At 48.6% G+C, this 27,808-nt stretch overlaps 1 protein-coding gene across 4 annotated transcripts in view; it reads left to right on the top strand.

Moving 5' to 3' along the window:
• Window positions 1-27,808, top strand: part of SIK3 (SIK family kinase 3) — a 91,264-nt gene that overhangs the window by 42,465 nt on the left and 20,991 nt on the right. For all 4 annotated transcript variants that reach the window (XM_050910812.1, XM_050910816.1, XM_050910813.1 and 1 more), the window contains exons 2-9: window positions 6,269-6,385; window positions 9,798-9,861; window positions 17,510-17,671; window positions 24,469-24,593; window positions 25,494-25,617; window positions 26,809-26,927; window positions 27,311-27,421; window positions 27,590-27,733. In XM_050910812.1, the coding sequence (XP_050766769.1) occupies window positions 6,344-6,385; window positions 9,798-9,861; window positions 17,510-17,671; window positions 24,469-24,593; window positions 25,494-25,617; window positions 26,809-26,927; window positions 27,311-27,421; window positions 27,590-27,733 (891 nt within the window). In that variant the 5' untranslated portion in view covers window positions 6,269-6,343. The remainder of the gene's footprint in view (window positions 1-6,268; window positions 6,386-9,797; window positions 9,862-17,509; window positions 17,672-24,468; window positions 24,594-25,493; window positions 25,618-26,808; window positions 26,928-27,310; window positions 27,422-27,589; window positions 27,734-27,808) is intronic.

Here is a 27,808-nt window from a genome sequence, read left to right as displayed (position 1 = left end):
CAGCTCTGACGTGGGGCGAAAAAGGCAGTGGCGGAGCCTGATCTGCGGCCTGGGATACGTGATGGCACCGGAGCGTGTAGTGTGGGGCAGGTCAGCCGGAGGGAGAGAACAGTCGAGCTTCAGCCCCTTGGTAGGTGCATTGCAGCAACTTAACGCTCACCATCCCGCTTGCAGCAAAGCGAAGGTATGGAGGATGCTGTATTGAACATCTAAACAGGACCGTACCCGAGAGGTTTCCTGAGGTGTGTTGTGCTGTCGGCGCTGGGCTGGGACTGCCATGCTTTGCATTATGCATCCGCTGCTGACGTCAGGTTTTTCTCTTTTGATTTTTCTTTTTTTTTAATTTCCCCTCTGTATTAATTCTGGTCTGTGCTACCAGAGTTCTCCTGAAGGTCCTGTGCAGCTTCGGTATCTGCTTACCGGCGTGATTTTTACCCCTCCAGCAGCTGCTTGATCCAAACAGGCTGTGTTCCTGAGCTTCCCGAGTGTTTCTGGCAGGCAGGAGCGGCTGGAAAGTGAAGTTGTTCTCTGTCTGTCCCTCTGACAGCTCACGTTGTCGGCCCAGTAAGACTGTAGCTGTAGTGAATGGAAAGGAGAGGGCTTCTTAGCTGACATAACCTGCGAATGTAGAAGGAATTCAGGTGCCTGTCCTTGCATTTTAGATGGGCGTTCTCCAGGCTTGCTCGTTTGTTAGTCCAAAGACCTGCACGGGTGGCAGCTTTTCATTCAGTTGTACCCTGCCGTGTGCCCTCACAGAGCAACGCGGGAACCAAGTTGCATGGACGCGTTCATCTACAGCAGAATACATCCAGTGGGTGTTTACTGAGGATTTTCCAGGAGGAATCTGGAACAGGAGGACTCCTCGGAACAATTCTAGGAAATGTGTTTCTCCTAAATAAACATGTTGATTTTTTTTTTTCAATGCAGTCAATTTGTCGGTGCCATCTGTTGGCTCTTGTTACATTGAGGAGATCAATTGCTGACTTATGGGAACGCTTACTGGCATAATTATACTTCCATAACGATTACTGATTAGACTGATCACGTGGTCACGTTCCGAAAGAAGCGGGGTTTTTCCTCATTTTTTAGCTTAGGCCGCTATAGAAACAACTGAACTGAAATGGAAAAGGTGGTTTCTTTATGGAATGATCGTACATGCAGGAAACTTTAATTATAGTTTAATTATAGTTATAATTAGATCTAAGCAAATGTGTGGCATGAAGTAATAGATGTCAGCCCAGGACAGGGTCTTTAGCTTTTTCCTTTCTTCTCTGCACTAGAAGAAAAAGGAAACGTTCGCTGTTTCATGGCTCCTTTCCACTGAAAACAGACTGCTCCTACCTTTTTTTCCCCCTCTCTTATGTACTTTCCAAGAAGCCGGAGCAGTTAAGAGCACGGTGGCTGTCCTTTCCCTGCCCCCGTGCCACCCCTGTCCTCCTCCTGCCCGTCCGCCTGGGCACCCAGCAATTCATTTCCCTTCTTGTTGGCAGGGCAGTATTGATTCAAGGAGGTCTGTATTAATACTAGCCACGCTTAGCTGATAAACAGGATGTCTATATAAATTTTAATTCCTGCAGGCAGGTATTTTCTCCTATACCAAGACTTGTGCCTCGTTTAGGAGACTCTCGCCCTTGGCACGATCTTATAGCTCTGGTGGCCACCAGATTTTAAAATCTGGTCTCTCAGGGCAAAATAGGAACTTATAATTCTGGGGTGCAGTGAAAGCAACTTGCTGTTTTGGCCTGAAATGTAGTTTCTGTCCCTCTTGACTTCCCGTGTGGTGCAGGGGAACGTGTTGATATCGGTGATAACTGCTTGTGCCCCTTCTGGCCTTCCCGAGTTCCAGTACCTCTCCCTTCGTTCCCTGACTATCCCTTGGGCTTTCGTCCTAAGCTGTGGTTGACATTTCCACTACTTCTCACAGGGCTTTTGCCTGGCGTGCACGCATACTCAGCACAGCTTTAGAATTAAAAAAAAAAAAAAAAAAGGCAGAGCAGTGTTCAGCTGAAGTGCACCAGGAGAGGAAAAATCTGGAAATACAACAGAGAAGCCTTCTGGCTCTGCAGAGCAAGACCTCCGCAGTGACTTGCAGGCGTCAGTTTGAACACCTTACCTTCTCTCTACCAACTGTTGGTTTTAGCAACTTAACATTTCTTCCAAATAACAATTTCTTCCTCAAATTACTAGTGGCAGTTTTACTTGGATCCAAGAAGGAAGAAATGAAAAGCTTAGAAATGGAGGGAACATGTTGTTAATTGGTAGCAGCATGTATGCTCCAGACTTGGCGTATATCCTACTGCCTGTAAGCTTCATTAACTTCTGATAAAAGAATACTTAATTTTTCAGACTCCTTTTTCATAGTATTTCATTGTTCGAGAAATTAGATCATGGTTTTCTTCCACTTCTAGCCAAATTTGTGCTTTATTTCATGATGTTTAGTCTTGCTCTCTCCTCTCTATTTTATGTGGTATTTGTAAGCATGAGGGAATGCACTTGATTTTGGGTTTGGGGTTTTTTTTTTTAGTGTTTCATCAGACTACCTGAAACTGATTCTTTTTGCGTAAATAATGCTACAGAGCGCTGGTTCTAGTGGTGCCATAAATGTTAGTGTTCCCTTCGCTTGGAGGGGGAGGCCTGTTTGCCTGTGTCTTTCTCGATGCTTTCTCCTGCGGTGAGATGGTTTTTGTGACGGCAGCAGCGAGTTACTGCTAGCAGGAAGAACTGCGACCAAAAACTGCAAACTTGCATGCATAACTTGCATCGACAGCGTGCATAGCTTGCATCGACAGCGTGGAGGATGGAGCAAAACCCGGGAGGAGGAGGGCGTGCAGTTGCAGGGGCTCTTTCCTGGTCGAGAGGCTTAGGCAGGGCGGACTTTCCCAGAGGAAGGAAAGCGTGCACTTAGCAGGGAGGAATCCATTGTGGCTGTTTCCCTGCGACCGAGTTTTAGATGAAGTCAGTCTGGCTGATGTGACCAGAGGACTTCAGCCAGTCTTTTTTCTGTTCAAATCCTGAATCATCTTTCAAGGGAAGGGAGAATATTAGCCAGCTGGGAAAGGCAGGAATGGAGAAACCAACTTGGTCTGTTCCGGAAAGCCTTTAAACCACTCCTTCCCTCTGGAAAAAAAGCAATCCTCTGAAACAAACCAAAGGGCAAACCTCTGAAACAAATCAAATAAAGTACCTCTGCAAAGCCCCAGGTGAAACGCAAGCCCCCCACCCCTGAAGTTCCCTGCGCTTTCCCTTCTGCGGCGAGCGCGGAGGGGATTTCCTACTTCCACCCTCGCACCTTCGTGAGGAAGCTCTGAATTTCCTGAAACCGGAGCACAAGGTGGTTTCCCCAGGCTTTTTCAGGAGACTTTTACCTTTTATGTTACATCAGTTGCTGGAGGCATGTGAATGGAATGAAAACATTTTGAAGAAACCCCCTCAGAAATGCCAGCTCTCTCCTCCTCGTAACTTTTGAGGATGGGCTTAGGTTTGCTCAAGGGCCACCCGTTTGGCCCAACTCACGATAAGATCCTTTACAAGAAGACATCTTCTGGCTGGCGTTTGTGTTCCTTTGCTACCGATTCGGGTATTGTGTGTCTTGTGGGTGTGGAGCTTCAGGGCGCCGCGTGTAAAGCCCAACAGCGTAGCAAGGTGACAAGCGTGGGGCAGGCAAGCAGGCGCGATGGCAGCCTGGTTCTCCCTGCCCCGTGTTATCAGAGAGAAAAACAGTAGTTCAGTTCTTCTGTTTTGTCTGGCCCTGCTGACCAAGTTGTGTTCAATCAGATGCTCTACATACCTTGAACTTGGCCAAGAATGTCAACTCAAGCCATATAATTAGGCTGGGAAATGAGATTTCCTTAGAGCAACTGTAGAGCTGGGAAATGAGTAAGGAGCTTAGGAATACTCCAGATCTGTGGATTTTCATTTACGTATTTGTGCCTGAAAATGACTCATGCCTCTTGGTAGACATCTTGGCTTCGCTCTTTGAGGAAGCTTCTCTTAGCTTTTTACATATATATATATATATAGGTTTAAGCTTTACAAAAGCTCGTTCTTGCAGGGAAAATCCTTGCTGAAAAGCATGTAGCGAGTGCTTTCCAGTCCCGTCCCCCCCCGGCTCTCTTAACTTTTCCAGTCCGCTCCTGAGCCTTGTCCTTGAAACTATGCAGTGCAAATCTACCAAAACCCTAGCTAATGAAACATGCGCTTCTCTCCTATCTGCTGCTCAGCGGAGGATGAGGCGCAGCCCCGAAGGCTGCCAGCCTAGGACAGGACAGCAGCGGCTCGTCACCCCGTTAATCACTGCCGGTTAGTGCTTGGCAGCCTCACGGAGCGGGGTCTGATTCTGCCGTTTCACCTTGTGCCTCGGCTCTAGCCCCGTTCCTGCCAGCAGCTTCTAGTGCTGAGTGCCAGACCTGGCTGCCTTTCAGCTTCTGTTCTTGCTGTAGGAAGCATGCTCAGTGACTTAGAAGTCTGGAGTCGTTCCTGTACTCTCAATTAAAGGTTTCAAATGAAAGAAACAGCTTATTGTACTTGGTGCCTTTCGGGATTCTGCTGCGTTCTGCTTACATGCAGGGCAGCTATTCTCCTGGCAAGGATTTTATCATAAAAGATGAAGCTTAATTTTCCTGTGCCTCAGATTGTTCCCTTAAAGATCCTTTTTGTTTGTTTGTTTTTCTCCAAACAGCACCATGCCTGTGAGAGCATCGTTTAGCATTGCACTTGGGGTTTGGCATTAGAGGAGAAGTACATGTGTTTTGGATCGTGTGCCACTGTGGTTTTTTTGTCCGCGGACATGGCACGCCTCTGTGTGCGGAGCACTTGTCCTTGTCCCTAGCGAATGCTGGCGTCTGTTACAAGCTAAGCATTTATGTAATTGGGCTTTGGGCTCCTGTGTCGAAGCTTTCTGGTTGTGCATCATCAGCGTTTTTTGCCGCAGTGCTGCTTTGCATGCCCTTCCCCATGTCTTTGCATGATTCTGCAGTCTGCCTTGACAGAAGTTTTGTAAATTATGCTTTAGCAAAGCAACCGGGAGAAGATTTGTGAAAGCGGCTCTTTTCCTGGGGAGAGTGCCATCTCCGAGCGAGAAAACCTGCTGGTGGATGTTAATTCAGCCCACAAATCTTGACCTAGGCTGCCATACTATAGCTGCTCGCTCGCACTGATGTTTCTTGGTGGGGAGGAAGGTACTTGTTAACTCAAGGCTGAAATTTGATTTAGAAGGAGCAGTGCAAATGTTCCTCTGCCGGTAAGAGCAGCCCTTTCTCTCAGCTGTTTGCTCCGGAAAAGACTCCTTTCCTTACTATCTGTGTGTGGATGAAACAAATTACTTTCTTACAATGGGCTTGAGGGGAGGTGCTTTTTAGCACAGAAGTGTCTCCCCGTTTGGAGTCTGATGGCTTTACTGTCTGTGCCCAAAAGAGCTGGGAGCCGCCCGTGCCGGGGAAGGATGCTCGGGGAAGGTGGAGGGAAGAGAAGCGAGGAAGTCTTTGAGGCTGGAGAGCCGCTGACTGGAAGCACTTAGACTTGTTTAAACTATGTTTAGTGTAGCGTTACAGAGCACTTCTGTTTTAAAATAGATAAATAAATACCTCAATTGTTAGAAGCCTGAAACACCCCCCCCCCATTTCCATCCCTGCTCGTATTTATCAGCCCTGTTATAGTGAGACGTTGTGTGGATAATGCAATAGAGTACATCCCACTTGTGCCCGGGTTTCAGTCCCCGAAAGCGGTTCTCCCGCTGTGTGGCTAGCTGGCAGCTTCTCCCATCTGTCCCGCTGCTTTCGTGCCGAAGCACCGCAGCTCTCGGGCTGGTGTTCGGGCACATCCTCCAGCAGTAAGTTCACACGACAGCGGCGAGGCTGAAGAGCAAAGCCGGGTGGTGAGATCTAGGAAACCGGTTCCTTTGAGCAAACAGAAATAATTCAGAAATAACTTGCTTTTCAGCACAGTGTTGGGTGCCTCTGAGAACATGCCGTACTGTGGTAATGGGCAACGCTGCCTTCTGCAACACTGCTCTCTTAACGAGGTACCCTCTGTAGGGAGAACACGCTGAGAGGTAGGAAACAAAGCTTCTTCCTGCCCACTTCATGGCAAGCTGGCTGGATTCTGGGAGGCTGTTCAGAGATCCCAGGCTCTCTGAGGCAGGGACAACCTATTCTGTTTCCATACAGTGTTCAGCACGGCAGGGTCTTATGTACAGCATTTGTTTTTAAAAATGCTTCTCCTAATATGCGATTGGGTCAATAACCTCTCTTTTGTTTTCCCCTTCTGCTAGGTTGCTATAAAGATAATTGATAAGACACAGCTGGATGAAGAGAACCTGAAGAAGATATTTAGAGAAGTTCAGATCATGAAGATGCTCTGCCACCCACACATCATCAGGTTATACCAGGTAGGAGGGTTTCCATCCCTCTGCACTACAGCTTGACACTGTACAGTAGTGCTTTCTCTAGGCTGATCCCTCAATTTCTCCTCCGTGAAATACTGGGGAAGTCCTTTATGTTTTCAAGGTCTCAGAGTACTTTGATTAGAGGGGCAGGGGGGGAAAGTGGCTAATCCTTCTCTTTTCTGGGAGATCACGCTTCCGCTGTGGGCTGGCCTCTTGCCATTTGTTTATGGCTATTGTGTGCTTTTCAGTTTCCCAGTTGAAACCGGATGCGGGCTCCCGTGCTCAACTTAAGGGAGAGAGTAAGTCTCACCCGCTAGCAGGACTGAAAGCACACGGCTCCCCGGCCCTCCTCCCTCTGCCCAGTTGCCCTGTGTCCCCGAGGACTTGCTGATCTGCTCTGTGCTTTCCGGGAAGGTGATCAATAGCAGCGGCAGACCCGCTTTTGAGTATTGTTTGCAGACTTTCTCCAGCTTCTTTGGCATTTTTCCTCTGCAAACAAAACCACCAGAGACAGAATCCATGTGCGTTGCCCTTTACGCACGTGTTCGGTGGTGCCCCTCCGGCCGCATGATCAAATAGAACAGCAAGGAAGTTGCAACAGGCCAGAGACAAGCAGATAGCAGAGTGATGGGAGCAGAGGAATAAAGGAGACCAACACCTTGGTGAAACGCAAAAAGCTGGTTTGGAAGCTGTTGGACAGATGGAAGACTCCCTCCCTGGGCCTTTCAGATACAAGGGCTCAGGCAGTGACTTAGAACCGAAGAGTGCTAGAGAGCTCTGTGCGAACTCTCCTCGGTTGTTTGCAGTCCCAGTTCTGGGCAGCTGTGGGACAAAGGCTCCTTCCCAGGATCCTGCCAGAGCTGACCGCTGCCTGCCAGGTTCACGCGGGACTACCCGTCCCTTTGATGGAGCGGAACGCTTGCCAGAGGGCTCGCAGTCACAAGCTCTTTTGGGAATAACGGAGGGGACTTCCATCCAAGCCGCGGATGGAAAGTTAGCTCCTCTTTGGGCTGGTACGCAGAGTGGAGAAAGGGCTGTCCAGGGCCCTTTGTCTTGGGGAGGTATTCAGGTGCAAGATACTGACTAAGATGGGTGATCAGTTTGCGGCTGCCTGACTTGGGTGGCAGGCATTGGAACGTGAAGAAGTTGAAATCCTGGGGGAAACACGCTGGGGTTATTTCCTTTTGTAACGTAACGTTCGTGTGTGCATTTTAAGGGAGAAGTTGTGGTAACTCGCAATAGAAGTTGCCATTCCCTAGAACTAACTCTTGTCTGTTCAAGCCCAGCCTGCTTCTCATCTGTGCCTGATAGACACGAGTATTTATTTAGACTCCAAAGAGTTAAAACTGAGTAGAAGTGACAGAGGTTAATGTTTAGCTATTTTGGCCAAACGGCCAAGTGTGAGATGCTTACAGCAGACACTGCAGAATTGCAGCATTTTTAAGGTACTTAGGGAATGCTTCTTTGCAAACTGACTCCTTAAACCTTTCTTTTTGAGCCCAAAAACCTCTTTTTCAACCTCTTTTATTCCATCTAAAGCTTTTGATGTGGTACTGAACAGGTGACACTTGTGGCTCGGCTTCGCTAAGGTGAGAAAAGAGTACCCACTGTGGAGCGTGTTTCTTCTGGCCATTCTTTCTGGGTACTTCCAGTGGCATTTATTTTTAGATAAAAACTACTAAAACCTGGAGTTGGGAACTCAGAGCCTTTCACAGCTTTTCATCAGGAATCTGAGTTTAAAAATCACGTTTCCTTGAGCTTATAAAACTTAAAAGGTGGAAGTGAAAAAGGAGGAAGTGTCTATAATGATAGTAGTCTACAAGATAAGAGACTCTGTCTGGAAACAGAAAGGCGCTTAAAAATATCTACGTAAGGGTTTTCTGGACATGTAGTATCACCGTTAAGTGGGAGCTGTATATCATGCCCTGCAACACTTGAGCAGAACGGAGGTTCATCTTTGTTACACTTGTTTTAACACTCAGAATAATAGGGATCCAGCTGTTTAAGCAGCTGCCGTTGTCTGGATCAAGCATGTATGTTTTAAAATATGAAGTCTACATGTTGGAGTCCTAATTCTTCGTAAGAACAAGCAGCGTTGGCCTCCAAGTACCTGGCTTCTCTGTTGGGATAATAGTCCATTTCGTGTCAAAAGGTGAACTTCCACTTGTCTTTGAAGCAGAGAAAAGCCAAAACAAAATGAAAATGTTTCCAGGCCTTTTCTAAACACCCCAGAGTGTCGAAACCGACCTGTCGTGCCTGGTGCTGGAGGTTCAGCGCTGCGATCCCAGAAGTGAAACACAGTGTGTTTTTTTCCGTTGACAAAGCTGTGAAGCCTGCTAAATAAATAGCATCGAGTTTTGGAAAACACCCCAAGTGCGTACTTGCCCGAAGGCGGGTCACAAAACATAATCCGGTCGCAAAACAGCCCTCGGAGCCACCCGTACCAAATCCGCACACAGGAAGGCATTATTTGCTGCTTTTTGTGTGCTCAGTGTGACTGCACGCCCTCACCCACTGTCTATTAAGCATTAAAAACGTACTTGAGGCCTGCCTTTAGCATATAGTGCCTTGCCCTATGCTTTTCTTCTCTTCTGCAACCTGATAGGGACTTTCCTAGAAGTTGTTCAGAACTCTGAGGTCATTTTGGAGTGTAGGTTTCACTAAGGGGGATAGAACTGGTGCTCAGAAATCAGCCGTACGCTTCCGAGAGTCCTGGGCAGCGGCCCCGCTGCTGTGCCGAGCGTGGCGTCGCTCTCCGTCAGCCCCTCGCTGCCTCTGTCTGCACGGCGCCTGGCCCTTCAAAGAAATCCCATCTAATAAATCGCTGGCCTTGGCGCGTTGGACTGCTACGGCCCCAGTATCCTAACAGACGCTTAAAAACGTGTGTTAAAAATGGGGTGTTACCTGGCCGAAACGTGCGGACTCCCTAAAGCAAAGCCTGAGCTCTGGTTTGTTTCTAATACGTCTTGACTCATTTGAAAGTCACTTACCGGTTCAGGGAATATTTCCCCCCTTCGGCAAAATTGTGTTGGTTATTGTAGTGCCTGCAATGGACTGATTAATTAGAAAGGTGAACTAGTTTGGTCGTAGCAGCCCTGAGAAATCTCCCAGGGTGCTGGAACAAGACGAGACCGGGGAGCCAACGCCAAAGGGAGGGGAAATAGAAGAGGAGGAAGGTGCAGGTGAAGAGTTGTGTTTAGGTACAGATTCAGTGTTTAAAACTTGCTGTTTGATTCTTACTTTCCCCAGTTCCTGTCCGTTCCTTTGCATAGCTCTGTAAAGCATGGGAAAGTAATATTTTTTGATTTGATGAAAGCCGTTACACGCGTTACAGAAAGCATAAATTTTTTTTAGTTACGTTTCTTTTTGCACGCGGCAGTCTCCTTATCTGTCACTTTTCTGTCCTTGCGTCCAGGTTATGGAGACGGAGAGGATGATTTATCTAGTGACAGAGTATGCTAGTGGAGGGGAAATATTTGGTAAGTACATTTATTGCATTCTTTAATCAGATAATGCACTTGGTCAACTACAGTAAACTGAAAATAGCTGCCACACTCTCTTGTTTCAGTTGAGAGATGCCCTTCAGCCTGAAAACTTTCCATTGATAAGAGGGGTAAAGAAATAAATGATACCAACTTGATGGAAAAATAACTTCCGTAACCTCTCTTTCTTCTTCGGGTTTCATTGACAGGTGGTGCTGCTCCTCTTTTGTGCTGACTTTGGGATTAAAGGTGCCGGAAGTAGTCATCCGGTTGGATTTTAAAGTGTTGCTGAATACTTTGCTTCCCAGCAAGTTATATGAAACTTGTTGACAATAGCGGAAATGTTGGCGTTTGTTAGTAGCTTTCAAAGAAACGGGCAGTCCTGTGGTTCTGTAGTATTTTGTTCTCAAAGCCATGTATTTTCTTATCTTTTAGGTATCTGATGTTACCTTAGCATGTATTAGTTGCATCCATTTTAAACGCCATTGTCTGCTAACAGTGTTTTGGCTGAGCTTTCTTGACCACAGAAGCTATTCTTTAAAGGAAAAAGAGTATCTGTGCAGCACAATCGCGAGAACTGTTGACTGATTTATTAATTTGCTCGTTTTATTGCCATGACCAATAAGAAACTTGTAGAAATAGAGATTTACTTACACACTGGATTTTTGTGACAGAGTCAGAATTTTGCAGGATTGGTCTTTTACTGGCTTAGCCAACGTGAGCCTCAGGAAAGGGGGAAAATCCTTCGTGCTTGAAGCGAGCTGGCTTAAATCTGCTTCCAGGCAATGTCATGGTGAGGACAGTCACGTGCGGCCTGTCAGCTAAATGGAAATACTCTCCTTTTCGTCCTGTTAAGTCACTGCGGTAGATTCACTTTTGATGTCAGAGCCTCTCACTGCTGGAACTGAGGCTGAGGTGTAATAAAAGATGGGGCTCTTAGTGAAGCAAAAAAAGCCCCAAATTAAGGAAAACAAGACAACTTGAGCTGCAAAATGCTGGTTTCCCGTGAATATAATCTAATGCCAGTTCCTCAGTACCTTTGTAGACGGCTGTCATGCCACCTTCTCAACGTTGTCCACGTCCTTCGGATTTCTTCTCGGAGAAGGTGACAGCTGAAGGAAGAAGGAGGTAGCAGCTGATGTTTGGAAAGGGTGGATCACCTGGGGAAAAACCTCACTTCCTCCGGCTGAGTTTTCCAGTTGTTTCCTCAAACGTGCTTCACGGTGCTCGGCACCCGACAGTTCTGAAGGCTTGTGAAGTTCATCTTAGCTGGTGCAGCAAGCCGTAATTGCAGCAAAATCACTTGAATGTGTATTAGAGTTCGCTTGTGTGTGGATCACCGCCGAAAAGTATAAATCACTTTTTACTTTTTCTCCCTGTTCTGTTGAATTTGGCAGAGATGGGCTCATCTTTTTTTAAATCCAGAACTATGTGCAAGCTTATATACAAACTTGGAACGAATTCTCTTGGCTACAAAAATAGCCTTCTACATGAGTTGAAGTGAAAATCTAATTGCCTTCTGAAATATTTTATGCCGTAGTAAATTCAGCTCATTAGCATGGCTAATTTCCATTACGCTGCCCAGCGTTTTATCCCCGTCGATAGCTGGGAGCCGCCGGTTATGTAACAGCCGTGACGTTTTTCCAGACCGAAGCCAGGAGGTTGTGGCCCCGCTAGCCGGTTTTGAGCATTTTCAGGCGCTGCACGAGGCCCTGTGCCCCCTCGGTGTTAGAGCAGAGAGGGGGGAAACTAAAGTCTCAGCTTTTTTGTAATCAGAGTTTCCTGAGGAGGCATTAAGACTTTGTTCTAACAGCGGAAGCAATTTCCAGGGAGGAAACGGCAACCCATTTTGGGAAGGTTTCCTTGCAGTCGTTAGCATCTCCAGCGCTGAAGAATCTCACGTCCTCATGTCGTCGAGAGAAAGCCTGTCGCGGCGCGGGCTGGCTTCGCACCCGCTCCGGCTCCTCCGTAGTGTCGTGCAGCGGGGGGAAGCTGGGGCTTACCTGTTACCAAGGATAAAACCTTGCCTGCATGTTGCTTCAACTCAATGCCCGTCCCTCTTAATGGTGGGCTTGTTAGGAATCGCCGGACGTGCTGCGGGGACAGCCGCGTTAGGTGCGTGTGGACGGTGCGGCCACCGTGTCTGTTACTGGGCACTGGGGAAGCCTCTGTATTAAATGTGCCTGTGCTGAGTCTTTCAGCTCGTTCTTGATTGTCTCCTAACATCTGCATGACCTAGGTTTTAAAGTATAGTGCTGAGCTGCAGAAGGCGGGGGGGCCGGGGGCTGACAACCGTGGCTTTCTGGATGCTACACGCTCGGTGTAAGGCCGAGTGCCTCACGTAATCTGAGTTACAGCGTCGCGCTTATGTGACCTGCAAGTTTTTGTTAGAAGCAAATCTAAGCTGTTTCCCTGGATGCTTTAAAAAGACTTTCAAAGGCTTACACCGTACCATACAACGGTAAATATTACATAGGCAGTGATGTAGGTTGGAATTTTTAGCTGAAAGAATGGTAGTTCCTCTAAATGGCAACGGTTTAAGTCAGTCGGTCAGCGTTGGACACTTGTCTGTCTTGTCCCTTGTTGGTCTGAGCTCTGCAGGCTTTCCTGGGCTAGCACTTAGGAGAGCTTGACAACCTGTTTATCTGAATTTCCAGTAAAAGGGCTGATAGCTCCTTCAGTGGCCAAGCTGTGCCCGAAGTGTCTTTGATTCATCTGTTACTGGAAACGTTTTGATAATTTACTTTGTTTGCGTAGCGGTGCATGGGGATCAGGGAGAAGACTTGCTTTTGCTGTGGGCTTAAGCAGCAAAATGTAAATTGTTATTTTTGTCCCTATGCATGTTTTGCGTGTGGTTGGGTTGCTGGTTTGACGTTATGGACAAATGAATGTCTCCTTTTAAACATAGGGTGCTCTCTATTCCAGGTCCCTCGAGTGTCCTTCTTTTGAGGTCAAACAGAATATAGTCTAAAAGGCTGTTTTGATTTCAGCTGTTTACTATGAACACTGTAAATAATCTGCAGTCCTCATTGACAAGAAGACGGGTACTTGGTTGATTAACAAACGTTCTCAGAAAGCTTGACAAAATTATTGTCTGGTTAACGTGGTTAGCATGTCTGCTCTCTCTGCCCTGTCTCCCCATCTCCTGCCTGCTTGTCCTGAGCTTTCTGAGCACGAACCAGACAGGCACGTTAAAGAACGAGGTACCGGTCTCTAGAAGGCCAGGCTGCTTCTGGGATCACAAGGTCACCAAAAACGCTGGAAACATGGCTTAACCCACCACACGGAGGAGATGCGAAGCTTAAGCAGCGTTTCCTTTCCAGACAGAAGGCAACTTAAAAGCACGAGGAGTCTGTCCAGAGGCAAAAAGTGGAAACTTGTGTGTCGGTCCTGTCTCTTCACCAGAAGATGCTTTTTCTTCAGTGTAGGATTTTACTGGTTTTCTTAATGCAGAGCGCGGCATCAGGCGCTTCGTATAAGCACAGGCGCTTCGTATAAGCACAGAGAACAGCAACTGATGTCTTTAAGGGTTGTGAAATGAAATCGTGCATTCCTTCCTCTCTGGAAAACACTCAAAGGAGCAACGCCGTACACCTCTTCAGCTCCCGAAGAGCACACGGACATGTGTACGACCCAGCGGCGAGTCTGTGCTTCTGGACTTGGCGCGCTCGAGATCAGTGCGCTGGCTCCCAGCTGACCATTCAGGTCATCTCTAACCTCCGTTGCATGAGAGGTTTATGCAGACTAAGCTTGCAATGGTTAATTTTGGCATACAGTTGCCCTTGGTGGTATGTGAAGTATTCTGTAGCTTCATTGTTTCTGTCCTTCCTCTGGAGCTTGTGCAGAAATGTCAGCGGTCTCCAAGTGCTGTGCCTACGTGCAGAGCTCAGGGACCGGCCTCCCCTCGCATTTCTTCATGAAAAGTGAAATTTCACGCCTAACCTAAAAAGATTTTTCTTTTTTTATTTTTTTGCAGCCTAAACAGGACTGACTCATAAAAGGGGCAGCAGAGTTTTCTGCGTGAGCGGTCGTCTGGCAGGGCAGTCCCCTGAGAGCAAGAGTCTGAAGTGTGCAGGACGGAACGGCGTGCGTCCCCGTCCATGCGGGGGGACAGATGAACCTGGTTTGGGCACAAATAAACTTAGGAGAGCCTTGTAGAAAGACGCCTGCTGCAGTAGCTGGATTTGATTTCTTGCCTGCAGGAGAGTCTCTAAAATATTTTCAGAAATGTTGAGAGATTGGAGCCTTGCACTTTGTTTTAAGAGCGCTTGCTATATCGGCAGGCTGCGCTCCCGAATTCGAGCGGAGTAAAAGGTGGGAATGACCTTGACTTGTTCAGGAGCTGAGCTACTATCTGTTGATCAGTGGTAATGCTTAAACTGGAGGAGGCCCTTGCTTAACTCTGCTTGCCAGTCTCCCAGCTCTTTAGAGTAAAAAATTTATGACCGTGCAGATGACTTAATGAAATATGATAGGGCTCTTTGAGATAGTAAATTTTGCTTTTCCTAGCAAGTGGATTGAAGGTCATATTGGAATTGGTGATGGATTTCCTTCCCCAGCCCTGGTTCAGATTTGCTCATGGAATAAGTTTATCCGATGAATAAAACATAATTGACAAGTTGTCTGAAAAACAACTTCACTCTGTTGCACAACGTGAGTAGTCAAACGTAGGGAAGTAGGTTGCTGTGCCGTCAGAAGCCAGCAGAACTGCTTTGATGGATCTTGGTAATTAGTATTTACTGCAAGTCAATTATATCACAGGTATTTTAATTAATGGGTGACTGGGAAAAATACAACCACCTGATGAGAAACCTTCAGAAGTGATGTATTTTTATTATTCTCAAGAACAGATATCTCAATCGAGCTTTCCAGTTGCATGGAGTTTATGGAGTGAAATGAATCATTGCAACCTATTTTTGGCCAGAGGCCTTTTGAGGCCAACTTGATGGCCCAGCTGAGAGGTAATAGCCTCTTGAAATGGGCGAGGAGATAATAAGCCCCTGGGGTTTGGCTTGCTAGTGCCTCTGCTCACCCGCTCTGTGGCCAGTGCGGGAGGGGAGAGGGCTTGTGCAAACCTCTCCGAAGCCTTTCCCGCGAGTTGGGGCAACTCGGGAACCCTCCTGGTCCCGCCTGTGGGTCAGGGCGCGTGGTTACTGGGGGCTCTGCAGGACGCTGCTCGGGTTTCTCCTGGGTTTTTTTTGTAGCCCTATCCTCAATTCCATAATCTTGCAAACTACTACTCCTACCCGTATCTCTTACCACGCTACATCAGTTTTAGCTAGATTTGCTTATAGGGTAGAGAGATATTAGGAAAGAAAGGGTTATAATTGTATTTCATAATTCAACTGCCTCTGACTTTTACGCTTTTCCTGGCGGAGTTTTGTTGCCTGTTCTGCTGATGCTTCAGGGGAGGGGGATGCTTTTTCTCCTCCTTTCTCTGCCGTTTCTACTGCCTGTCTCCTGCCTGTCCATCCCCGCCTGCGGGACAGCATGATGAGGGGCTTCTGTAAGTCTGGTGCTTTCAGGTTTTAAGTGGATTGATTTAAGCTGGGTTGCTGCTGTATGCCTGCCTTTGTGATCTCTCTGAGAGACTTTTCCTGTCCGTGTGTGCAATGCTAGCTTCCAAGGAAAGCTGAGCTGGCAGCAGATACCTTTGAGTGAGAGCATAGATTTTCAACAAAATATTTTAGAGTACTCAGATTTCCGTAGTAGAGGCCAGCTCCATTTTTGTAACGAAGTGCGTTGTTGAACATTGCAAGCATGTTTTTGCACCAAAACAGTAGCAGGTACCCAGAGACTGGTTATGAGCGTCAGGAACCCCTGCACGTGTTTTGAAGTGCGTGCGATGACTTTCTTTTGTTGCATTGCAGAAGTGAAGCTGTTCCTGACGCTGTACTTTAGCACCGAGTTGTAGCATTTGTAACGGGAGCTCGTGTGCTTTAGGAGTGTTTAGACTGGCTCTCAGCCAAGGCGTACCTTGTGGAGGGCCCTGTGTCCACCAGAAACAAGGAGAGCGTGGGTCGGAGGCAGATGGACAGCTCGCTGGAGCGGAGCCGGCGTAAACTGCGGAGCATAGTGGGGTCTCACTCCAATCTGGTCACGAGTGGCTTTCCCTCTGAAGAGGGATGATGTTAAATACTTTGTGCAGCTGGAAGGTGTGTTAGCTAGAAGGCTGAAGTTGAGGAGCTGGCTGTCTCTGTAACTAGCTGGGACTTCACTGGTTTCGGCAAGAGTTGTCTTTGGTGCGGCTTGTTGGACCAAAGACAAATTTCCTGTGAAAAACCAGAGGGAAGGAGGGGATGGCGTGGGGCCATGAACCTGCACCTCTCACTGTTGAGGAAATAACATAGAATGGTTTGGGTTGGAAGGGACCTTAAAGATCACCTCGTTCCAACCCCCCTGCCATGGGCAGGGACACCTTCCACTAGACCAGGTTGCTCAAAGCCCCGTCCAACCTGGCCTTGAACGCTTCCAGGGAGGGGGCATCCGCAACCTCTCCGGGCAACCTCTTCCAGTGCCTCACAGTGGAGAACTTCTTCCTTACACCTAGTCTAAATCTACCCTCTTTCAGTTTAAAGCCGCTACCCCTTGTCCTATCGCTACCTGCCCTTGTAAAAAGTCCCTCTCCGGCTTTCCTGTAGCCTCCTTTAGGTACTGGCAGGCTGCTGCAAGGTCTCCCCGGAGCCTTCTCTTCTCCGGGCTGAAGAACCCCACCTCTCTCAGCCTGTCTTCATAGGAGAGGTGCTCCAGCCCCCGATCATCTTTGTGGCCTCCTCTGGACTCGCTCCAACAGGTCCATGTCCTTCTTATGCTGAGGGCCCCAGAGCTGGGTGCAGTAGTCTGGAGGGGGGGGGGGGGGGGGTGTCTCGTGAGAGCAGACTAGAGGGACAGAATCCCCTCCCACAACCTGCTGGCCACGCTGCTTTTGATGCAGCCTGGGGTACGGTTGGCTTTCTGGGCTGCGAGCGCACAGTGCCGGGTCATGTTGAGCTTCTCGTCAACCAACACCCCCGGGTCCTTCTCGGCAGGGCTGCTCTCAATCTGCTCCTCGCCCAGCCTGTATTTGTGCTTGGGATCGCCCCGACCCACGTGCAGGACCTTGCGCTTGGCCTCGTTGAACTTCATGAGGTTCGCACGGGCCCACCGCTCAAGCCTGTCCAGGTCCTCTGGACGGCATCCCTTCCCTCCAGCGTGTCGACCGCACCGCACGGCTTGGTGTCGTCGGCAAACTTGCTGAGGGCGCAGGAGGCTTGGTATTTGACTGAAGGAAAAGGTTGGAAAAGTTTCATTTTTATTTTGATGTCGAAGAAGTTTTAAAAACCGTTACACTTTTCACAAAAGAGTTCTGATTTTCCAGCCAGCCCTGTGAGCTGTCCTCTAAATAGAGGAAAGTTTATAATTTTAAAGCCTTTCCCTTGGAGACAGCCCCGGTAAGGGCTGGCGTGGCAGCGGTGTGCCGGAGTCCCTTTCCGTGCAGCTTCAGCGGTGACCCCGTCTGGTGTTGGAGACTGGAAAACACGCTGGTGCCCACGTCGTTCCCCATCTCCATCCTCTGCATCGCTTGCCGCAAGCGTGCGAGAAGCCCCCGTCAGGGTTGCGCTCCCTGTGTGAATAACCACTTTGTTCTTCGCTTCGTCCCTTACAGATCACTTGGTGGCCCACGGACGTATGGCGGAGAAGGAAGCCCGGAGAAAGTTCAAGCAAATAGTGGCTGCTGTCAACTTTTGTCACTGTCGTAACATAGTCCACAGAGATCTGAAGGCAGAAAATCTACTTCTGGATGCTAACCTTAACATCAAAATAGCAGGTGAGCTAAGACTAGCAGTGTGGGAGGAAGGCAGCTGCTTTCAGAAGTTAATAAATGTAGGCATTGGCTGCTTCCAGGTATTCAGAAAGAAGGAAACGCAGTGCAGCTAAAGGAAGCTTTGGATTTCTGTGTGGCCTGCTGCCCAGAGCTGAAACTGCCAGGTTGTAGCCAGGAGATTTATATTGCCCTTCAAGTAGTGCAAAATAAAAGAAGGAGGAGGAAAAAAAAGCAGGTTTGGCTTCGTAGGCAGATATGCGGCTAGAGGTACTGCGGTGTTCCAATACGCTGGATAATGGGCGAGACTAGTATTAAAAAAACTGACCTTGTTTTGAGTCCCGCTGCCGGTTTAGGACTCCTTCAAAGCAGGTCAGACCAGGTGAGAGAGAAAGAATGGAAAAGTAGGGATGACAACGTTTATGGTAGAGCAGTGAAGGGGAAACGGCACTCTTGGAATCACTTCACTATGCTGCCTGACAGAGCACGAGAATTAGCCCCAGTGCTTTGGGTATTATTCATTGCAGGGAGAGAAGCTGAAGTGACTAAATAAGCAGGCCCTTCTTACAGTCTGTTCCCGGTGTTTTGCTGGGCAGTGGGGTTTTTGGCTAATAACTGCCCTTCCAGAGAGCTTGCACCTTGGGCAGGTTCTGGACTGACCTAACACAGGCCTGCGTGTCTGTGATCCTCTTGTACGTGGGACCGAGCCTTGGCTGCTGAGCTCTGTGATGCACTGACTAGGCTTGACTTCATTTAGCTTTGTGGGATTACGTAGCAAGCGATTGAAACAAGAGGATTTAATACTGCCCTGCTCATCTCATTTCATGGGCTTTTGAATTGGAAGAGCTCATACTTACCATTTAATTCTACTAGAGCCTAATGCATAGCAGAGCATTTTTGGAAAGCACTTTGTCCCTTCTCTTAATAGGCTTCCTTGGAGAGCTCGTCGGCTTTTACAAGGGTTTGTAACTTGATTTTTTTTTTTTTTTTTTTTAAAAAAGCGCTTAGGGCTACAAAACTCTTCAGTCTGTGAGCAATTTTAATACTGGGAGTTGGGGAATACTCTTCTAGCTTGATACCATCTTGGAGAGAGGAAACAGTCTTGTTCGTCGTGTTACTGTTCTCTTATGTACCATCCGTAGGTGTTAGATTAGAGTTTAACATTTGATTTGTAGTAAAATGATTAGTAATTTCTTCAGTTTCTCTCATCCTCACTTTGTGAGGAGGGAATGGGGAAGGAATAGAAAGGAGTGAAGGACTTCATGAAACTTCCTCTGGACGCGTAATAGTATGAACCGTGTCCTCCTTGGCACGAGGATGATAACCTGCTCTTTGCTGTTCTGGGAGCAGAAGATGAGTAAGAGACACGTCGCTGATGAAGTGTGAGTGGTTCGTAGCGTTTCCTATGCGTTAAGTGAACCTGTGCTGCCTTGCGCTGCACGGCGTTTCGTGGCCAGCTGAACGCCTGATGGCTCACGCTTCCCGGGACTGCGCTGTGTGCAGTCGCCGAGAGAAACATACTGACGATGCGGGGGAAATGGCTCGGGTTTGCTGGTCAGACTCATTTCCTACGGTTGGGTGAGAGCCTCCGTACTGAAGGAGGGCAGCAGCAAGCGCCTGTGAGTAGCTGCTGCCCTGGAAGGAGCTGGTGGCCGGTAATGGAGCTCCTACGAGAAAGGCTGTTCAGGAGGGTCTTTATAAGCAGCACTTTCTGGTATCTGTTTTATGGAAACGGATGCACTAATGATTTGAGGCCATCTTGTGTTCATGGGGTAAAATCTAATCTGTGTGTCGGGAGGGAGGGTGCCTAGCAAATAAAAACAAGGAAAGAAGTTAAAAACTAACCCAGGTAGAAACTGGAATACGGCTGGATTTCCTGCAGAAATGTCCGCATGAGCGTGCTGACAGGCTCTGTGAATGTCTGAAAATTGTGGAAACTTTTTTTTATCTAAGGGAGTTGGAAACTATTTTCCTTCCAAATCTTTGCTCCCAGAATGGACTCTAGAAGATAGTTCCCACCCTGGTGGTGGTAGTGTTTTACTTGGCAGGAAGATGTAGTAGTGATTTGAAAAGTAGCCTGGAAAAGCTGATTTATGGTGTAGGATTTTCCAAGTATTAAGTTTTGTCCCTATAACTCATCAATTACAACTTGACACCCGTTCTTCCATTGTTTCAAGAGCAAAAAAAGAAGCGATAGCAACTGATCTCTTTCACACCAGACCTCCCAGAATAAATACTACAGAAATGCACAAAGCCCTGTTACACAGGGTGGAGGATCAGCTAAACCTTCACTGCCAAACCCATTAACTGTGTTTAACTCAGACCTCTTCAGTAATGCATTCAATGTTCAGCTGACGGAAGCTGTAGGTACATCTCGAGTGTCTTCTGAAGGCTCCGCTTGGTAGGTCTGGTCGCTTTTTTATCTGCCAAGTAGCAGCAACGCAGATAGCCTGCAGGGTGCAGTGAGCCAGTGTGTCATCTCAAACAGCCCGAGCTGAGACTGGGACCACAGCTTTGTGGTGGTTCCGATACCCGTGGGCGCAGCCTTTGGTAACGTACATCATTCCATCAGCTGTTGGAGTTTTGCAGACTCCCACCAGTGCAGGTTTCCTAGCACGTTACTACTGACCTCCATTTGCAGCTTTGCATCCCTTACTCGGCATTAGTTAAGTCACTGACGCTTAGCAAGGCAGCGTAGCAGTCTTGAAGTGGGTTAATACTGCTGTCCTCACTCGATGGCGACTGCAAGTGTGCTTTTTGGGTTTGGGTTTTTTTGATTGATTGCAACTATACTATTTTTCCGTAAACAGTAAGATACGAACGCTGTTACCCTCGCTCTCATTTTTCCCATGGATGCTTTTTCTCCAGTGTACCTTCTCAAAGTCTGAGTCAGTAGCTTCTGGCACCATGTTCACTTGTGCTCCCAGTCAGAGAGTTCAGCCAGGAGTTGAGATTATTGCTAAATACCCAGGCCTTCCTGGGGTATGGTTTCAGAGAGGAATCTGATCTATGCATTGCTTTGCATTCGTTTGCAAGAGTCCGCTTGCTCTTTCACCTTCTGACGATAAAAGTCCCTGTTGTGCAGATACTAAAGGCAGCTCCCTGAAGCTCTGCTCTGAGGAAACATGAGGGCCCGGGCCCGCTTTTTGGTAGCACAGAGGTGTTTCTTTTAAGTAGTTTCCCTCCATCGCATCATTGCGACTCTTGCCTTGCTCTTGAAAAATGCCCTTTTCGTTCTGCATCTGTTTGTGGAATGAGACCTGGTTGCTCCCTGGGGATTTGGGTTTATATGTCTCCTTGGACCAGGGTGACTTGTCGTAGTTTTTAAGCAAGTTTATTTAAGTTGTAGTTTGGTTTTTTTTGGTTCGGTTTAGATTTTTTGTTGTTTGTTGCTTTGGGCTTTTCAAATCCACACACCACACCCCCCCTTAACTTTTGGGGGGGCTTTTAAAAAGCCTGCTGTTTTCACCAGCCTTGACCTCATTTCGTGCGGCGCAGGTGGGTTCTGGAAGCTGTTTCCAGCCTTTGAGCAGCGCTTCGTGTAAGACGGAGCTGTCTGGCTCCAGCTCCCCACAGAGACGAGCGGCGGGACTCGCCCAGAAAGCGCTGGGTAGAGCAGCAGCTCTCCCCAGGGAGAGTTTTTTTTCATCCTGAAATCCGGGGCAGCCGTGGGACGACCGCAGGAGCTCCAGGACCTGCTGGTTGAACACCGACGTGCTGGCGGCGTCTCTGCCCTCCTAGCCCGGTTCTCTGAGGAGAGACTCTGCGGGGCTGCTCTCTCTGCCCACCTCCTCTCCACTGTCGAAAAGAGCTGTGAACCCGTGGGCTAATTTCAACCCCACGTGAAAGAGGGGTAAAGTTTCAAAGACGGCCAATCTCTTGCAGCTCTTGGGAAGCAGAGAAGGTTGCGGGAGGCAGCTGTTGCATGTCTGTTCAGAGGCAGCGGTGGCGGCTGCCAGCTGGCACGGCACAGCTCTGCCCTCGCTGCAGAACGCGCTGCAGCTTGCTTGCCGTGCCGCCGTCGAACGGGGCTCGTCGGCGTGCCCGGTTAGTGCAGCAGTGCGGGGGACACCTCGTTCCTCTGTCCTGTGCGGAGCTGGTGCCGGGCTGCGCGGGGCGATATTCAGAGCTTTGAAAATACGGTTGGTTCCCCAGGGTGCTGCAAAGCCCACTCGAGTACCTACAAGGATAGAGAAAAGTAACTAAACCAGAATAACTTGCTCAAAATATGTGAAGTACCAAAACTCCAGCGTGTTCTTGCACAGTCGGAAAGAGTTTACACCTAAACTTGACTGCAAATGCGTTGTTGTTAGGAGATGGAAATACATTTAGTGCTGCAAGTTTTATTGCTTGCTCTGGTAGCCGTAATTCAGGCACTTCTTACACATCCTACTTTAAACGTGAGACAGAACAGCTCAAAAGCTTGCAGAGGTGGGAAAGACAATTGTGCAGCTCTGTACTGTTTCCCTGAAACAGTCCTCCAAAGGCTGACTGCTCTTGTGTTTTGGAAGTTTAGATGCCTTCATTTCCAAAAGTAAAAACCCAAAGGGTGTTTAACTGCCTTGTTTTGATACTGCGATGCTTTTAAAGAGCATTTACCATCTCTGCGCTCCCTTTTGAGGTAGGGTTTGAGCAGCGTTGTCTGTACTCCAGGCACTGCCACAGGACCGCGCCACGCTAGGTGTTCTTCACAAGCGTAAACCACCTCCGCATTGAGAATTTTTGCCCTGCGAAGGGATGGGAAGAAGGAAAGCTGGCTGTACCTTCCCGGAGTTGAGCTAGCAGGAGCCGTGCTAGGCGGTCCGCTGAGTTTTTGCGGAAGCTGTTTGAAGGAGGAGAGGAGAGTCACCGTGCAGGAAAATCCTGTAAGGAAAGCGGCGATGGCGAGCGGGAGCACGGACTCACCAGCTGGCACTCCACAGACAACGCGCTGGCGGGGTTTTCTGTGCCTCCTGCGCGGAGGTGTTGGCCATCACTGCCAGCGCGCTCTTGGAAGTTGGGCTGAAACTCTGGGCGCTGGTGTAAAGGGGCTTTCGTCTAAGAGACGGCAACCGTTTTCCTTTCGGCAGGGTAATATTGAATGTGTTAGGGCAAGCCTGTAGTTTCATGTGATTTAGGAAAACAAACCTTTCTTGATGGCTAAAGAGTGCACGCCACAGTCCTTACCTTTTAAAGCATGGATAAAAGACTGTAAGGAGAAATAAGCAGATAAAAACGAAGATGAATTTTCAAGACGAATGGGTATTTATTTCAAGAAATGGGGAAAAAAGCTTTTTGTGCTTTTGCATCTCAAATACTCTTTACCATTTGTATACGTGTATTAAAATACACATTTTTCAGTCAAATTCTCCTTGCACCACATTGGGATCTTGCGTTTCACTGACAGGTAGGCAGTCAGCTGTGCACTATCCCAGATACGCTGCAGTTCTGACCAGGGACGGAGTCAAAATTAATCTTAAGCTCTTTATAAGAGATTTTTGCTTTCTGCAGCTGTACTGCATATTTTTGCCACGACGCTTTTTGGTTTAATCAGTTAGAATTTGCAAACTGGGTATTTCTGGCCCTCCTTGTTTTTGCCAGCGTTTCTCACAGAAGCCTGCCGTGAGGATCTGCTGCTGGTGCAAATGCCGTGAAAAATGTCCTCGTTGCTGTGGGTCCCCGTCCGTGTGCGTTAATGTCACTCACCCTCCCGCTGGCACACTTCTAGCAGAAACACGGGCGCAGCGGTCTGCAGATAACCTTTGTGGCACCGCTCCTTCTGGTAGAGCTTGCTTCTAAGGACACCTCCTTCACGGGACGTGGAGACGCCTCTCTCTGACTGTGTATTTGCTTTTATTCAATTGAGGCGAAAAAGAAGGAAATTGTTGGTGAAGATTCTTTCTTCTTATAAGAAAAAGCTCACTTCTCTTGAATCCAGACTGTGGTTTCTTTACTCCTTCCAGCGCGGGTCCCAGCTGCGTGCCAGGGGGTGGCAGGTTAATGAGCAGAGAATGCCGTTAGTGCCCACGTAAGCTGATGGTTGACTGCCCGTAAGGTTAAGCCTTTTCTTTTAATTTCTCTTTCAGGATTTATTATTTGCTGTTGGTAGATGATTTGACTTGGTTTGTAGAGCTGCCCACCATAACCACAGTTTCCAGCTCCTGTAGTGCTTTCTGGAGAATCAAAATTTCCTGTTCTTTTTTCCCTTTGTCTGCATTCTGTCCTTGCTGGCGGCTGCCCTGGCCCTAATGAAGTTGTGAAACTTGGCATCGGAGAAGCTGAAGGTTGGAAATGAACGCGCAAGACTTACGTGTGATTTCTCGAATAGAAGGTGGAAGCCTCATTCCAAACCATCCACCTGACTTCCAGCAGCCCCGGTTGATCTGATTGCTGGTGTGTTGACTCCAGCATGGAAATCACATGGGTGAAAAGCAAAGAGCAGACTTTTGGAAAGACCTTCGTGTTCTGCTTAGCAAAAGCAGTATGGTTAGAGTATGTGAAGCAGGCCTAAGCCGCGGTATTTTGCAGCAGGTTGTTTAAATGGGGTGTGTTTGGTAGTGTGTGAAGTGGACGTGCCGCTGTTAATACTTCGTCATCTTTTATCTCAGTACGGAGAGAAGTTGCATGCTGTCCAGGTGGTTTCAGCATTGCTCTTACTCTTCTTGCCTCTTTGGCACTCCTGTTTCTCTGATGCCTGCGTATCAGTTATCCGTTACGGGATTGTACGTGACTTTACTGGACTCGGCAAATTACTTAGGTGCCATTTGTTTAGGACAGCTGGAGTGGATCGTATTCCTCTAATCAGTTCTCTTTTGTTCTTGCAGATTTTGGGTTCAGTAACATCTTCACACCTGGTCAGCTGCTTAAAACCTGGTGTGGGAGTCCTCCCTATGCTGCTCCAGAGCTCTTTGAAGGAAAGGAATACGATGGGCCAAAGGTTGACATTTGGGTATGCGGTGAACCTCTTTCTCTCTTATTTTGATCTAATTTTTGCTCTGTTTGTTTGGCTTTGCTTCCTGAATACTTCGTACATGTCTCCAAAAAAAGCTCTGGATATGGCAAAAAATGTTTTTCGAAGAAATGCTTAGAAAATTTTGTTCTGGCTACTATGTCACGTGTTTTCTTTATTGGGAGGCCTGGTGCCGAAAATATTAGTTGCCCAGAAATGCGTTTTAATTTCGTTTCCCAAAAATACGGTTCACTTGACCGCTGTTGAATGGCAGAGGACATACTGCGGTAGGGCTTGATCTGGCAGAGCTGAAAGAGGAAACTTCAAGTTTTGCTCTAGGAGGCTTTTGCAGAGAGCACGTTAGCGCAGAGCCTGGGCACGGTCTCCTCCGTGGCACTAGCTGTGCGACGCAAGGCCCGCTTTGCCCTGCAGCCCTGCCTTTCAGTGCTGGCTCGGTTGCCTGCTGTCCTGCCTTTCCTTTTCCTCGTGGGGCTCCCCAAGCTCTGCCAGCCGAGCCGGCTGAGTGGGAGGGAAGGGTGGCAGAGCTGGGTTTGAAACGGCCGCGGCGTCACGGCGGCGTTCGGTCAGCTGAAGCTGTTTGGTCTGGGCACGCAGGTTGGCCAGAGCCTCCTGCCGCAGTGGTGCGGGGCAGGCTGGGGCTGTAGGCTTCTTGAACCGTTGGCTTCTGAGGCTCCAAAGAAAGCCTAAATGAGGCTTGAAGTTTGAAGGAGGAATTAAGCTGGCCTGGGATGGAGATGTCAACAAGGTCCATTCCAATGGGATTTGCTTTTTCGTCTTTATTACTATTTTACTCTATTTAAACAACATTTACTGCAATTAACTGCAGTCTCCCGGTCTCTCCCTCTAACGATGCTGACGCGACCTTTGTTTTGGACGCAGAGTCTCGGCGTGGTGCTGTACGTGCTGGTCTGCGGCGCTCTGCCCTTCGACGGGAGCACGCTGCAGAACCTGCGGGCGAGGGTGCTCAGTGGGAAATTTCGCATTCCATTTTTCATGTCCACAGGTAAGGCGGGCGCGCACCCCGGCGCGCCCGCAGCGCTGAGCAGGCGCTGGTCGCGTCTCTGCTTACAGACTCTTTGGAGCGCTTAAATTATAGTACACCGGTTGATTTATATGCCAGTGAAGTGGTATGCCAGGAAGCTTATCGGCTGGATGGTGGTTGGTAACGTAAGCTAAAATGAGTTCTGAATCTAGAATTTAGAAACCAAAATACTCTTCTTTAAAATCTCAGCTTTCATGTATATAACTATGCAAACTGTAGCAAAATGTTAGCGCAGATACACTCTTTCTAAATTTTGGGAAATGTGAAAGCTAAAAATGGAATAGTGATTTAGGAATATAGAGGCTTTCACTGTACCTGTTTTAGACAGGAAGCTCTTTGCAGTGTTATGGCACATGAATTTCCAGCAATGGCCCCATCAGAGATGAGTGTCGATGTCCCCTTTCTGCAGAAATGCTTCTGAATGCTTTAGTAATAAATCTTGCTTTTGAAAAGTGTGATTAATTCTCAGATAAAACCAACTTCACTTAAGAACGAGTCGTATGTAGGTTCTTGGTTGCCTGCTCTCAGATTAAGGAATAATTTTGCATGGGCTGCATGGAGTTTCCCAGCTGAAAGCTTCCTTACCTGCCGCCTTACTTGGGGAAGAGCTTCTCTTCGTACAGAAAATGCTTGCTAAAACATGTGGTGCTCTTACAGCAAGCTTAGATCCCACCCCAAAAGGGGGAGAGCCTCAGCAGTCCCTCACGGTGACAGCAGGCACGTAACACGACGGCGAAATCATTCACAGTGAGCTGTTGCCGAGTGGGGAATGTTCAGAGGATGCTTTGCCCTTCAGCCCCCCAAAAGCCAGCCGCGTCCCCTGGCCAGTGCCGGCGAGGCGAGGAGGGACAGGGTGACAGCGTGCCACCTAGGGGCTCCGGCAAACAGCACAGGGGCCCGGTGGCCTGGGTGGCTTCCTTCCTTCCTAGCATGGGGAAATCAAATGTCCGCAGCAAAGTGGCGTGTCGGGGACTGAAGGGGTGCGAAGTGCGGAAGGACAGGCGCTCTTTTTGCTGTGTATGACTTCCTACAGAGAATTGCACTGCTTTGAAAGGAAAAAAAAAAGCGCTTTCGCCCCTGCGGCGCGAGGCTGCCTCCTGCAGAAGTCGTGTCCCTCCCCGCGGGTTACCCAGCCTCTCTCTTCCCTCGCAGAATGTGAACATCTGATCCGCCACATGCTGGTCTTGGACCCGAGCAAGCGGCTCTCCATGGAGCAGATCTGCAAACACAAGTGGATGAAGCTTGGGGAGGCTGATGCGGAGTTTGACAGGGTGAGAAGCAGAAGCGAGCTGGTGTGCGAGTGGGGTCTGCTCGGTGCCTGCCGGGCTGCAAACGGGCTCCGGGCACGTAGTGCTGCAACGGTCGTTTCGGCCGTTTGAGAACTCCCATTCGGAGTGCTGGCGTGCTGCCTTTTCCGCTCTCTGTGTCTCCTGGTCTTGCTTTCCACATCGCTCCTCATCTGCATCTATTTTTGTATCTTCCCCCTTGGCGTTGAGAGCCTGAGGCACCAGACTTTGAATTGGTGTGCCATCAGCCTTCAGAGCTCATGCCAGCTTGCAGCCGGGGCCTGGCGCATTGGTTCTTCAGCGCGCCGTGACTCATCGGTGTGCCTTTGGGAACGTCAGCACTGAAGTCTGTGTCTGTGCTCTTACAGCTGATAGCAGAGTGTCAGCACCGGAAGACTGAGAGGCAGATGGAGCCGCTGAACGAGGACGTGTTGCTGGCAATGGCGGACATGGGGCTGGACAAGGAGCGCACAATTCAGGTAAGACGCCGCAGCCGACAGTCGTGTCCTGCCTGCTCCCGTTGGAGATCAAACGGCCACGTTTGTTGCTTACCACCTCCGGTAACTCAGCAACCTCGGCACGGTATGGAGCGTATTTTATTTCTTGACAAAAAGAACTGACCGCTTCTTCCTCTTCCTCTTTTAAAGTCATTAAGAGCCGACGCTTATGATCACTACAGTGCAATCTACAGCCTGCTCTGCGACCGTCTGAAGAGACACAAGAACCTGCGCATTGCAGCGTCTCCAAGTATACCACGGACCATGACCTTCCCCACCTCTGCTAACATCCAGGTAGGTCCTGCTTGCGTAGTGTTCTTCCAGCCCTGGAAGGCCAGCCGGTCCCTTACCTGCTAAACTCAGACTTGC

The sequence above is a fragment of the Gymnogyps californianus genome, chromosome 25, assembly GCF_018139145.2.
Source record: "Gymnogyps californianus isolate 813 chromosome 25, ASM1813914v2, whole genome shotgun sequence".
Classification (NCBI taxonomy): Eukaryota; Metazoa; Chordata; class Aves; order Accipitriformes; family Cathartidae; genus Gymnogyps; species Gymnogyps californianus.
This window is presented reverse-complemented; position numbering and strand designations above follow the sequence as displayed.